Source organism: Aricia agestis, chromosome 6 (assembly GCF_905147365.1).
Source record: "Aricia agestis chromosome 6, ilAriAges1.1, whole genome shotgun sequence".
Taxonomy (NCBI): Eukaryota; Metazoa; Arthropoda; class Insecta; order Lepidoptera; family Lycaenidae; genus Aricia; species Aricia agestis.
In genome coordinates this window covers 1,258,068-1,272,979 of record NC_056411.1, presented here as the reverse complement: position 1 = coordinate 1,272,979, position 14,912 = coordinate 1,258,068, and the positions used below count along the sequence as shown (strand labels likewise).

Sequence of the window (14,912 nt, the reverse complement as noted above, 5' to 3'; positions counted from 1 at the left end):
TCAAAGGCCTTCGCAATGTCCAAACTAACAGCTAATGCCTCTCCCTTCGACTCAATTGCCTAATCCCAACGATGAGTCAGGTATGCCAAGAGATCACCAGCCGAGCGGCCCTTATGGAACCCGTATTGTTTGTCGCTTAGCAATCCCTGGCCGTCCAAGTATCGAAGAAGCTGCTGAAGCTATTGATAATGCATTCCATTATCTTCGAGAAGAGAGAGGTTATAGCGATTGGTCTAACAACAAGGCAATGATCCGATGAACCAAGTGGTGCGGTTACGGATATTTGGTAGCCGTCAGGATTTGAAGTCAGTAGGAGGTCCAACAAGGAAGGATTCTGACCATCCACATCTGGGATTCGCGTAGGCGTAGTAACCAGTTGTGTCAAGTCGTTCGCAAGGGCAAAGTTGCAGACAGATCTCCCCGCATGATCAGTTTTACTGGAATTGAGCCAGTCGGCGTGGTGGGCATTAAAGTCGCTAAGTATTATGATCTCTGCGGATGGGATCTGCTGCTGCACAAAATCTGAAGCAGCTTGCAGGTGCTCCAAGAGTCGGTCCGTCTCGGGGTCACCACTATGGGACCTATATAGGCACGCATAGACGCGAGGGTGGTCGTCGCAATCTATGCGGAGCCATAAGTTTGATAGGTCCATGACCTCAAGATTGCTGAGGCGGCGAGAGCTGATATCATCTCTGATATACACACACACTCCAGTTTTGGGTAGAAAGGAGTGCTCGAGGTAATACCCTGGGTGGGAAAGGTATGATGTGTCACTTGGAGATGATATCTGCGTTTCGGTTAAAAAGAGCAAAGCCGGCTTTGCCGTCTCAAGGTGGTAATGGACGGCATTAAGGTTGGAGTGTAATCCCCTGATATTACAAAAGTCCATGTTTAATATCGAGGGGGGTGCCTTTGTGTATTTGCTCTTGCCCCGAGCAGATTGGAGCGCAGTTTTGCCCTCCCCAGAATACGAGGGGCAGCCTGGACGTCCACGTTCAGTTCTAGGGGTTCCTGAGCATGGACGTCCAGAGAGGGATTCTCCAACGCAGTTGGTACCCTGGGGTAACAAATTGTTTTTCAACTGCGGCATTTCTAGGGGGGTAGGGGATTGGGCCTCCGGTAAACTCACTCACTCAGCGAAAAACAGCGCAAGCGCTGTTTCACCTGCAGCTCTTTTGATGTTGCGAGTGTCCATGGGCGATGGTAGTTGCTTTCCATCAGGCGACCCGTTTGCTCGTTTGCCCCCTTATTGCATTAAAAAAAACTTTCGATAGGTATAAGATAAAAAGTAAGTAGAAAGGAAACTTATTTCCTTTGTTACCTGTAACCGACACCGCTGAAAAACCACGTCCCGTCATCGAACCTGCGCTCTATTATAGCTCAAGCTATCTACTGAACCACAGCGGCTAATTTTCAATAACTCGTGGAGATAACAAGCCAATTTGATTTGTTCGCCGCAATTTTATTTGTGTTTTTGATATAACCATGGGTATTTTAGTCACGCATCTTTTTTACATACTGCTGACCGGAATAATAATTATTGGATATGGCTAAAGGAATTTCAACTCAAATATTATAGGAATACGGTTTGATCTGCGGTTTGTATGTTAAATGACGATTTTTGTCTTAAACGTTGATTTTCTCGACGGCATATACTTCGGGGTGGATATTACGGCTGATAAAGAAAATTGCTCTATGACAGATATGTTGGCCATGCTTAGAATGTCTCATGTATAATAATGGATACAGCAGTCTTACCCCCGAAACTGATTTTGATATACGAGTCTGGTTATGTAGTTCCAAATTGAGCCGCAGTACAGTGGAAAAAGTCGTTGAGATCGAATTAGTTCCAATTTGAGCCGCAACACGATTGTACAATGTACCATCGAGGAAATTGATTCCTATGCAGTTGATAACTGTTATCGGTCGGCTGGGTTTGACATAACTCGACCAAATTACGTAGGTCCGCCATCTGCCTAGGAATCAACTTCTTAGATAGTACATATTATATATTGAAGTTTTTCAAAATATGGACTCCCTTCATAAACGCAAAGAACGAGAGATAGATCCTCGTTTAATTTTAATCCCGTCTGACTTGACCTAAGGACTGGGGGGTGAGCCAAAATCTTTTCGTTTTCGCTTCGTTATAGAATCGCCGATGAAAATGTATGGAAGTGACATAAGCGTTCGTTAATATGACGTTGACGTTCGACTCGTCTAATGTCAATTCCATACATTTTGATCGGCGATTCTATAACGGAGCGAAAACGAAAAAGTTTCGGCTAAATGGCCAGGCCACCATAATCGAATATATAAAACTACTATAAAATATAGGTTGGGTTATTAAAATTTTATATTACTATAAAAAGGTTTGCTATTCATACCAATAGTAATTAAAAAAATAATATTTTTATTTCTAAAAGGCGAAAACCTTGATTTCGTCAGAAAAGGTACGAGTTATGCGATAGACAGAGAGCGGACATGTAGGTGAATATAATTGTAGGCACCTAGCACTACGCGGTCGAAATTTGAACTTATTAGTATCGTAACATGAGTCGTTATTTCTTTAAACGGGTTTCGCTAGTGAGACTTCTGTTGGTACTACTAATATATGTTCTGTACTAAGGAGTCAATCAGTCTATATGTAAGTATCTGAGATTGACATAAAAATGATAAAACGTTAGCGCAAACACTCATAACGTGAAATAAATTGAATAACAAACGAAAGGCTAAAACGACAAGCTCTCAAACAATTTCCATTTGTTAGCCCGTTCGGGGGTATGTTACCTCGGGATGTCCGTGATAGAGATCCTTATTCCGTTGCCATAAGGTCCTGTGGCAGGCAAAATAGATGTGAACGGTGGAGTCAGATCGGAGATGTAGTCGAGTGCTCTCGTATCGGAGCTCAATTATTTTGTGCACTTTATACAACCGTCTCCCGGACTTTACGGCAAACAACGCCAATTATTTTGTTAGAGCTGTATCAAATGAACATTTTATAACTACCCTGGACAGCAAATAACAAAAAGAAACAAAAAATAAAACATTTTTGATGTTATATTCTTTTTTTACGTTACTAATCTAATCAATTCTATACAAGAACGTCTAGACTTCACGCCAAACGATACCAATTACACTATACATGGTGTAATAAAACAAAGTGATACTACTTTAGGATGTGTATGAGTCCCCTGTATAGAGTTCACTGTGAAAGTAGCAACGCTGAAAGAGTAACTTTTTTTTTAAATTTTATATGGTCAAATGCGGCACGCTGGGAAGCGCCCATTTAAATCACAAAAAAAAACTCTTTTCGCGCTGCTACTTTCACAGTGTCTAGTAAATCTATTTATCAGACACGTACACCCCCTTAAATATTATCACTTTATTTTGTTACATCCTGTATATCCAGAGTGAAGAAATAAAACGATAATTTTTTAACCAAATGACATAACTTGCTTAAAATTTACGCCATGCGACGTTCACGCGTAATTTTAATTTTTGAAGGAAGTTGTGAAAGTAGGATTGCGTGGTATTATAATTTTACGTATCGTATGTAAATTGGTTGTCAAACTCAGTGTAGACCTCCTTCGTGATATGTATTGAATACCTTATATTGTACGTACTATGAAAATTCTTAGAACGGAGCGAGAGTTGCTGCCGGCGCGGCTTAGAAGAGCACCCCCTCGAAGAAGAGGCTTAACCCCCTCTCTATCTACTACGTAGCAAAATGTATGAAAAAATGCGATCAGAAACTACTCGGACTGAAGTTTCTGTTTGCATTTTCGCCTAGTGCATTACCATCTCAAAATACGTAATCCTCTACCGGTATTTGAGTCTACATTATACGCGAATAAGCGATACTTTGGACGTCAAGAAACCATATTTTCACGCGACAGCAAACACTATTAAATTAGGGTTCACGTAGCCGGGACGCATGAAACAATGTGTTTAGAAAATATGAAAATAGAAGGTACGCTGGAACGGCGCGCCGCACGTTATTACGACAGTAACGTAAATATTTACGTATATTATCAACCCTGGATGGCTCCTTGCAACGTAATTTGAATTCTCCTCCTCTTGTTATTAGGTTAATTATTGCATAATGTGACGCTTGTGAAAATATGATTTTGCATATTATAGCTTCTAAATACAATGTCTCATGCTGCTCATGTATACTGTCATGTTATAGTTATTACTCTATTTATATGGCTGTAAAACAAAACGACATTTTACATGCCCATCTAATTCATGGAACGATTCAAGCACCCTGCATGTTGCTAACCAAACTGAAATTATTTTAAGTTGTAAGTTGTAACACAGTTATCGAATCTACGACTTCCGATTGAAAGCCGATTTCCAAACTATACTAGACCGGCGTGGTGTTTACTTACAGTCATCAAAGATCGAAACGGAAGTTTTTTATTTGAAAACGTACAAAAATAATGAAACCAATACTGGTTTGGCAATGTCCGCAGAGAGAAAACATCAGACGCAGAAACTATTGGACTTGTCGGCTGTGGAAAACTTTTAATTGGTTGTTTTTCTTTGAACATTTTGAACCGCTAAACTCTCTGTCAATAGAAGTATCCAAAGACTTTATTTGCTTTGGGACGGCTCAAACTTCGAGGTTTCTAGGTGGATTTTGGACTGCGTTCCTTTAGTGAAACATTTGGTATTCTTAAGTAGTTTTATAAACTTGTTATTTGAATAAGTCAATGAAAAATGGGAATTATTTTAAAAAATTGTTATAAAAAAACGCTCGCTTATGGGGTTACAGCAGAGTAAGCCGGCAGGGTAATTTCGTATCTTGCGACTGCAATGTTTCACAGCAGATTTTCGCCTGTTGTATTGCTGTCTTAAGACATATAATAATGAGCCTGCGAATTTATCACATTGTAATCAAATAGAAAAATGCAGCCAGCCATACCTTCCGTTATGTACGCACGCATATTGGTCAATAAAATGCGGCCCTCTAGGTTCCGACGACATACGCATGTACCCTTAGACCTAACCAATATAATAATGCAATAAACACATTAAATCTTAAAGACGTTAATCCGGCGGGCCCCAGGCAGCTCGCCAGGCGCTAAATACGAGCCGTCTGAAATCCAGCGACACACGACCAAGCTGCAACTTAATGCCTGGATTTGCTGCGATTAGATCCTTACTCCCTACTCCCTAATGTACTAGACTTAAATTATTCTTAGTGATGTTAGGTTTATCGTAAGTACTAATCCTATATTTCTCGTCTACATGATTTTATAGTTTAGAACAAGTTGGTTTAAATAATTAGATTCAATCAAATGAATAATAATAATAAATTATTACGCTTGCAAGTCTGGGGAACAAAACTGCAAAGTTGACGTAATATATACATTTTTTTTTATGAAATAAGGGGGCAAACGAGCAAACGGGTCACCTGATGGAAAGCAACTTCCGTCGCCCATGGACACTCGCAGCATCAGAAGAGCTGCAGGTGCGTTGTCGACCTTTTAAGAGGGAATAGGGTAATAGGGGAGGGTAGGGATGGGAAGGGAAGGGAATAGGGGAGGGTAGGGAAGGGAATAATGTAGGGGATTGGGCCTCCGGTAAACTCACTCACTCGGCGAAACACAGCGTAAGCGCTGTTTCACGCCGGTTTTCTGTGAGAACGTGGTATTTCTCCGGTCGAGCCGGCCCATTCGTGCCGAAGCATGGCTCTCCCACGTATAAGCGAATAAGTGCGGCTTAGCTCGTACGATTTCATACGAACAAATAATATTTGCCCGTGACGGATCGCGTAGCTCCGCTGCAGCTTAGTGTCGTCTCGTGCGGCCTCACTGCGCTCTTACTTTTGCAGTTCCATGTAGAGTTTGTTTGGCAATGACAGGTTACATAAACTTTTTTTGTCCTCAGGACCGAGGTGGTTGGTCACAGTGGAGCGAGTGGTCGCTGTGTTCTCGGACGTGCGACGGGGGGGTGTCGCGACAGCTGCGGACCTGCGCCTCCCCCGCCGGCTGCCGGGGGGAGCCCGTGAGATACAAGATATGCAATATGCAGGTGAGTCAATGCCTCACCGAGGAAGAAACATAGTAGGAAAACCAGCATAAGATCCTTCCGGATCATTTGATTTAAAAGTAAGAGAGATTAAGCGGAGAATTAAACCGTAATGAAACGTATTATTTGAGCCAAAGTATTTACGAATCTGTAAGAGAAGAACGGATAAGGAGTAAACCAGTGTTACTTTTTGCATTTTTCTTGTCTTTTTGTCCTTGGGCAAAATTTTATCAGGCTTCTACCGTCCAAACGTCTTTAATTTAATGTGAAAACAGCAAGTGCTAGAAAAGTGAAACTTTGCATGGATATTATATTATTATATCGACACCCCACAATAAGTTAACATTAGCGATGTTACAAAAAACGGTATCTTTCTTTTAAGTCTACCTTTACAATGCTTTTCCCTATGGCCTATATATTAACGCCGAGGTGCTTGTTTTGTGAACTGACCAGACTAGTGCACACACGGAAATGCGAAAATGATCAACAAAACGACGGATTCTTTGATATAAGCTATTATTTAGAAATATAACATCGAAACAATAAATAAACCTTTTCAAAAAGCCTCTAAAATGAAAACCTTAATGATAACGTCTAGTCGGTGTTATCCAACAGAATAACGTATTAGCTCACACGTGCGACATAACTTATGAATATTTTCTGCGCCGGGTTTGATATTAATATTTATGCAGCTGATAATGTCGCCGCCTTAAATTTACACAGGATGTTCAGGTGTTGCCACGTGAAGCGGTGAATAGTGATACAGAGGGGTTTATTGTTTATTTATTTATTATTTTTGGTGTCACACAGCATTGTTGTAAATTAATTTTATAATATTATAGTCGAACTTTATGATGTAATATGTATTGTATGATGCTAATAAATTATATTCAAAAAAATTTTTTTGAAGAAAAAAAAAAGCTTTTATTTTAAAAACACTCTTGAAAGACGAAAATAAATTTCTCCTTGAAATGTATATTATGGTATAACCTCAATATACTGTACAATTTGCATGATAAGAAAAGCTTGTCGCGCGATTTGTGAATAAACTAGTAGGTACCAATTTAATTAGGATTAAATTGATATTATATTTTTTATTTCAATACAATTATTAAATACTGACAGATCGTTAAGTCTCGCGACAAGCTTTTCTTATCATGCAAATTGTACAGTATAATATTGTGGTTATACCTTAATATACATTTCAAGGAGAAATTTATTTTCGTCTTTTAAGAGTGTTTTTAAAATAAAAGCTTTTTTTTTTTCAAAAAGTTTTTTGAATATAATTTATTTTTTGTTTTTTAGATATCTGTTGGTGGATTCCTTAGTCTGTTCTTAGTTTTGTTTTATTTCAAGAATAAGTTAAAATCGGATTAACTTAAGTCCTTAAGAAATAGTACTTTAATTTAAGCAGTGAAAAAACCCGTGTCTATATCTAGCGAGTTGTTTAAATATTCCGTTTATTTCTTTTTTCCTCATGACTAAAAATGTTAATTTCACTTAATAAAAATTGTCTAAAGCCAGACTGGATTTGACTTGACATAACATGACATGACACGATATAACACGATGCGACACGACACGACACGACACGTCACGACACGTCACGTCACGACACGTCACGTCACGTCACGACACGTCACGTCACGACACGTCACGTCACAACGCGTCACGTCACGTCACGTCACGACACGACACGACACTACACAACGACTCTCACTGAGCCCTTTTATTTGATACCCATATTATTGCAGAAGTACTTCAAAAATAACTATTCCTCTATCTTGGATGAGCGTCCATTTTGTATGAAGTGACATTACATTCATTTCCGAGTTACTCTCAATGAGTTCTTTCATTTGATACCCATATTGCAGTAGTGCATTAAAAATAACTATTTCCCTATCTTGGATGCGCCGCCATTTTGGATATAGAATGACATTACATTTGTTTTCGAGTTACTCTCAAAAAACCCTTTCATTTAATATCCATATTGTAAGACTGCATAGAAAATAACTATTTCGCCATCGTGGATGGTCGGCCATATTGGATTTAGAGTGATGTCAAATACTACATCGTGCATGGTCATCCAAACTAAACGAGTATGCAAAATTTCAGCTCAATCGGTTAAATATATCTACTTCAAAATTGAGTTCCAAAATTCCACCGTAACATACATACTTACATACATACAGAGCAAGTTAAATAAAAGCTTTTAACAAAAGTAAATCCATTCTTATTCTTTTATTGAATAAAAATGAAAGTTACAGGTTTTACATGGGTAGGAAAACGAAATTTTCATTTTTTTTATGAAATACTCTATAAAATATATTTTTCTCTTCTGTTATCTTTGGTTTATTTAAAACTAAAGTTAAAAAAAATGAAACAAACACTTCAATTTATAATAATAAAAATGTACGATTCAGATCCAATATATTTATTTAAATTATACATAATATACATTGCGTTGCACGTTGGGCTATGTTGCTATATAATTATATCCATTTCTGTATAATTAAGTCTTGGTACCAGTTTAGCGGCTTCACTGAACTGTAAGCACCGATTCTACTATTGCAATGCAACATTATTGCAGTTCTGCTACTCAACTCTACTCAAATCAACATTCTTTGCAAATAAATGTATATTATTATTATTATTATTAACTACAAAGGGTATTCTCATAAAATGTCAAATCAACGACATTGCCATTAGTAATGACTTCTGAGAAAATCATAGGTGAGTTCATAAATCTAGATTCTACGCCATACTGCAACTGTTGGTTCATTCTGAAATATACGCCAGTGCATTAACGAATATTACTACTTAGACTTACTTGGGATTTTACTAGATATAAATACGTTACACTTGTCTTAAAAGTGACACACCAATACAAAATGGCGTCGGTTTCAAAACGTCATGACTCATGAGGCAATATACTTTGTTAGAACTCACATACATGGCCACAACACATGGTAAATTGACCGCATCGAAGGAAGCAGCATAAATATAGCAATAAAATAGCAGAATCCGAGGGCTGTTATGCTTAAACGAAACCACATGGCGATCGATCGCCAAACAAATTCTCGTGCGAGCCAACGAGGTGCAAACTTGCCTTTCAGCCGGGAATGCCCCATGATTAATGGCGCCGCTCGCCGGCCGCCCAAAACACCGACCTGTAACGTCTTATATAACGAAAAAACCATAATAACATAATATAAAAGCCCAGTTTCTAAATTTGATTTTGACAGTAGTTGTTTTATTCACTATCGCTTTTATATACATAATACATAATTTTCATTTTTTTTATGAAATACTCTATAAAATATATTTTTCTCTTCTGTTATCTTTGTTTATTTAAAACTAAAGTTAAAAAAAATGAAACAAACACTTCAATTTATAATAATAAAAATGTACGCGATTCAGATTCACTATCGCTTTTATATACATAATACAATAACGCTAGTGAAAAGACAAACACCCTGTCGAAGAACTTAAAAATCTATCTTGAGGACGATGACGACTGAAACTTGCATTAAATAAAAAATAAGTCTTATTTAATACCTTACTTACCGCTAATCGTAGCACAAGTGTAAAGTGTAAACTAAAGGCAAAAAGTTTGTAATTATGGCTGTAGCAGGATCCAGGGTTACATTTTGTGTATTTCGTTTACGTTCAGACTGAAAGTACAGCTTTAATATGACGCTCTTAAAAACCTTTCGATACTCGTTCGTTTGACGTGATACATTAATTATAAATGACAATATTAATACATGACATACATTATTCGAGACTTACGTTGGTTTAAAATATAATGTTTGGATCAGTCGATTGATTCCTGTAGAAAGTAGGTACTGTATCTCAAATATTATACGTAAGCTCTATTTTTCCTCGATTTAAATAACAAAGTAGTTCAAAGTATATATTATATAGTAAAATAGTGTTTTGTGTTCAAAATTCAGTGAGTTAAACACTTCCATACCAACTTTGGAGATTAATTAGGATATTTAATGACTTGTAAGCCACAAGTCGGTGTGATTGCGGCCCACCTTAATATAACTTAGCGAAGTACAAACTTGTTTTATTGAGATTCACATTGTTATAGTTAACTATTAGTTTGTCTGTACGTCATGTCGGTAAACTATTGGTTTTGAGTCCTACCTTCATCAATTATTACTAATCGTGATTAAATGTTATTTGATATAAGAGATTTGTGGGCTACTAATATATCAGGGGATTTTAGAGCATTACTATATAATACTAGATGTCCCGCGCGGCTTCGCCCGCGTAAATTAGGAATTTTACGGAAACCGTACATTTTCCCATAAAAATAGCTCTTATGTCCCTACTCCCTTCACTTGGTTTACTCTATATCTGTGCCAAATATTGCCATAAAAATTGCTCCAGTAGTTCGTAATTTCTAATATTTCCCCCGTTTTTCCCACATTTTCCTGAGTTTCTTCGGTCGTATTAGTCTTAGCCTATAGTCTTAGTTCTTACTCGATAAATGAGCTATCTAACACTGAAATAAGTTTTTAAATCGGATCTGTAGTTCCTCCGATTCCGTTCAAGCAAACATACTCTTCAGGTTTATAATATTAGGTAGGTATAGATTTTTTTAAATTATCGCTTGACAAACTCGAGTCTCGATCTAAAAGACTATGAAAAGTACTTACCAATAACATGGTATAATATGGTAGTGATGATGATGACGATGTTGATGATGAATGTAATTTGCATAGAAGCATATGCTTTCCGTTCTTAAAACAACGCCGAAACTCCCAAACTTGTATCTATAAAGAATCAGGAGTTCTCTCAGCACCTTCCGAACCACGGTATACCAGGTATACCTCGGTTCAAAATCTTACTTGTTGGTAGCATATGCTTAGAATACTTCTCACGAAACCGAAGTCACCACATATTTCCCTATAATTTTTGAGGAGTTCCCTCGTTTACTTATGGATCCTTCATCAGATCACCACTTTTGTGAATATAATACCGAATTGGGATGATACCCTATATTTATGATGATACCCAAAAGAAAAATTTTGAAAATCGGTTAACAAACGACGGAGTAATCGTTGAACATAAGAAAACGAACATAACACCTCCCCCATTTTGAAAGTCGGTTAAAATTGTAGCCTATGTGTTATTATGATGTTTAAGCTATATTATTGTAAAGTTTCATTAAAATCCGTTCAGTAGTTTTTGCGTGAAAGAGTAACAAACATCCATACATCTACATATACATCCATGCATCTATACATCTGTGGGATAATGCGTGGCGACGCTAAAGGAAGATCTTCCGACCGAGCGAGGTGTTATGCTCGGTCAGGCCGAAGCCCACATGATACATTTCAGCTGTCGTATATATACCGACGCGCTCAGAAAACTTCGATAGCGCGATGCAGGAATATTAGGCGATTTGTGGGTACCGCCACACATCCAAAATTTTTCTCACCTTTTAAACCTTCCCTAGACTTCCACGAATAATTCAAGACCAAGATAAGATAAATCCGTTCAGCCGTTCTCGAGTTTTAGCGAGACTAACGAACAGCAATTGATTTTTATATATATAGATTACATGTTTGTATTATACCGTAATTTATATACGGTAATAATTATATTATTATTTGTTAACACCCAATTTTAGAGGCTGTTGTAGAAACTAATAACATTACAGGGAAATTATTAGCTTATGATTGGAGTTTGACTTGAATATTTCAGAACTGCTAGTCATCAGTAAACAAAACATATACAACAGTATTAACCTTACTCGTGGAAAAATATTTTTAACGGAAAAAATAATTTTGTAATAATAAAAATTAATTAATAGGGGTACACTTCCCAATATTTATAACCGACTTCCAAAAAAAGGAAGAGGTTCTATATTATTTTTACTGCCAAAATTAGTTAAGTTCTTTCGGACCCTATCCCATGCAACGATGGGACTCCATGGTTGGCACCATGGAGTATGGCACCTTAAATTATCATTAAAGTGTATTTATATATTATATTGTAAGTACCCAATAGCTGGAAGATCAGAACATCCACATGAAAATAATAAATTTCAATTCCATTCCATATTCCATAAGCAAAAATGTGACATAATTCACTCTAAGTGAATCCAGCGATGAATCACCATTAAATTAAATGAAACCTCGTAAAAAAAGGCTATAGCTAATGTGTCCTCATTTTCGCTATTACTTAGGACTTTTTAAAGGGCCCCCGAGCGATGCCCCGCGCGGGGCTCCAAGAAATCTGCGAAAACAAAGCGGGGCACAATCAAATTTAAAAGCGTCAGCAGTCAATAAAGAGAAGGCAAATAACTGCTGTGATTGTCATTCACGGAGCGATTCTCCGAGTAGGGTGACCAGGGTTTCAGTGAAAACTTCAATTTGCGAGAATTGCTCGATCGTAGACTTCTAAAATTGTAGAACATTTGTGATTTCGCTAATGAAGTAAATGAAGATTTTGAAATACATGAAAATATGATTAAGAGACAGTGTATATAACCACTGTCACTTATAAATGATTCTCTTAAAAATGCACATAAAGGATTCAATAAACGCCAATAAGTCAACTATAACAATCGAGAAAAGAATAGTCGAATGCGATATTTTCTCGGTAGGTGCTTTAAAATAATAGTGTCTCTGTCGCGTAGAGAGAAATCACGACATTTATTTGGCAAGCGCCGACGACGGGCTGGCTCACTGCTATATTACACCCAGGAACTAAATTTAAAAGTTCCCAATGAGAATATCCTTAGTTTAATTTGACAGTTAGGGAACATGTTAAAGCCTATGTCGGCTATAGTCCTCACATATACATAAACTTAACTAATTAAATAATTATACACTTTCCTTGCACTTATTGCACTTTATTTTAATAGATTTATTACAAAATTATTACTTACACGATCGGTTTCATCATCAGGTGTTTTTCGAAACCGGTCGTGTATATAATAATTTTATAATAAATCTATTTAAATAAAGTGGAATAAGTGCAAGAAAAGTGTTTAATTGGGATAATGACAATGCCAAAGATTAGCGAATTTTGTTAATAAAATAAAGAAATCACGGTAAAAAATAAGTGCTCCCAAAATTTCAGTTTTTTTTGTTATGCGGCTTCAAAGTTGGATAATCAAGTCAAATTCTTTCTCAATTAAATTTCTTTTTTTTTTAACCATTTTTTAAAAACCATTTTCATAAACGCAATATTTAATATACCTATCGAACAAAGTTTTCTCCCGATGCGTACAAACTACGAAAGAGTGACATCAGTCTTTCGTAGCACTTTGTATGGAGCGTTTCGGGCAGGTCTATTTTATGAGATGTTTGAATTGTCATATCTTGGTGAATTTTTAAGCAATCAGAGTAATTCTTTCAGCGATGTTTCTATTTTTTAAGGTTACCAATAAAAAAAATTCAATTACCAATAAAAAAATTTGTTATCATGCCTATTATTTAATTGAACATGAATTTCCACCAAGAAGTGACAGTACATTCAATACCATAAACATAACTACATAGACTAAGCCTCTCGACGTTGACCTATGATGGACTTACAGTAATTAAGAAGTTGTCACGAATATTATAATAGCTCTATTGTACAGGATCTTGATCACCCATGATCGACGTCGATTGTGCATATTTTTATCACGACGACGTTGCAATTATGATGCCAATCATGGTAATTAATTGTGGCATGTAAAGTTTAACATCTAATATATAAAATTCTCGTGTCACAATGTTTGTGCGCGAACTCCTCCAAAACAGCCCAACCGATTTTAATTAAATTTTGTATGTACATTCTATGAGAATAGGTTTGATACTAATCAATATAAAAAGTAAATAAAAACCTTTATAAATTACTTCTAGTGAAATAATTTATATGGTAAAATAATGTTCGCCGGGTCATATAGTTTTTCTTTAAAAAACTATTGCGTTCTGAATATTATAATCATAACCAAAATCCATTAAGTATTTTTTTGTATACCGCAGACCCAAATACCGCATATGTATGCAGTATAGTTCTGGAAAAGCCTAAATTTTAGTGCATTCAAAAATATGTGGCAGACATACGTCTAGACTAGCGCCGACGGAGCCAGGCACAGCCAAATCAAATCTCGAATTGGGAATTGCACGAAATTCAACAAACTCGGTTCTGCATCGCCCTTGATTCCCGAGCACGCGACCAGTTTCTTGCCATTTCAAATGCCAAATTGCTTGGTTTGCTGCGTCTTGTCGAGTTTTAAAAAGGTTTAAAATCGCTTATAAGTTAGTTGTTTCAATACATACATCATCATCATCATCAGCTTATGCCGTCCACTGCTGTACGTAAGCCTCCCTCAATGAGCGCCAACCATCCCGATATTGGGTAGCCCTCATCCATCCTAGTTATATCATACAAGGATAAGGAACAATCTTTATTCCTGTTTAATAGTTATAAACTATATTATGACATGGTGAACGTCACTTCTCTCCTACTATAAACCTTCCCTGGACTTCCACGAATATTCCAAGTCTAAATTTAGCCAAATCGGTTTAGCTGTTTTCGAGTTTTAGCTAGACTAACAAAATTTCAAATTCATTTTTATTTATATAGATGTTTAGTATCAAAGAATAACACTTCTTGTACCTTACCTTTATATTCAGGGTAGTTTTAACTTCACAACACTTTACAAGTTGTAAATCACAACGGTGCAGTTTTCAAGAGCAAAATACATTATTTGCGAGAACGGAGAAAGTATTATAACTCTTAAAGTTAAAGTATTATAACTTAACTCTTCAAATAAAATCAATACAGTGCAAACTGCTATAGGTATATTGTAGTCGTAAAAATATTAGTGTCACACTATTATAAAGGCGAAAGTTTGTAGG

General features: G+C 36.7%; 1 protein-coding gene across 1 annotated transcript in view; it reads left to right on the top strand.

Moving 5' to 3' along the window:
• LOC121727556 (protein madd-4) overlaps positions 1 to 14,912 on the top strand; it is a 316,241-nt gene that overhangs the window by 208,643 nt on the left and 92,686 nt on the right. Inside the window, exon 5 of the mRNA XM_042115445.1 lies at positions 5,896 to 6,039. Within this exon, the coding sequence (XP_041971379.1) occupies positions 5,896 to 6,039 (144 nt within the window). The remainder of the gene's footprint in view (positions 1 to 5,895; positions 6,040 to 14,912) is intronic.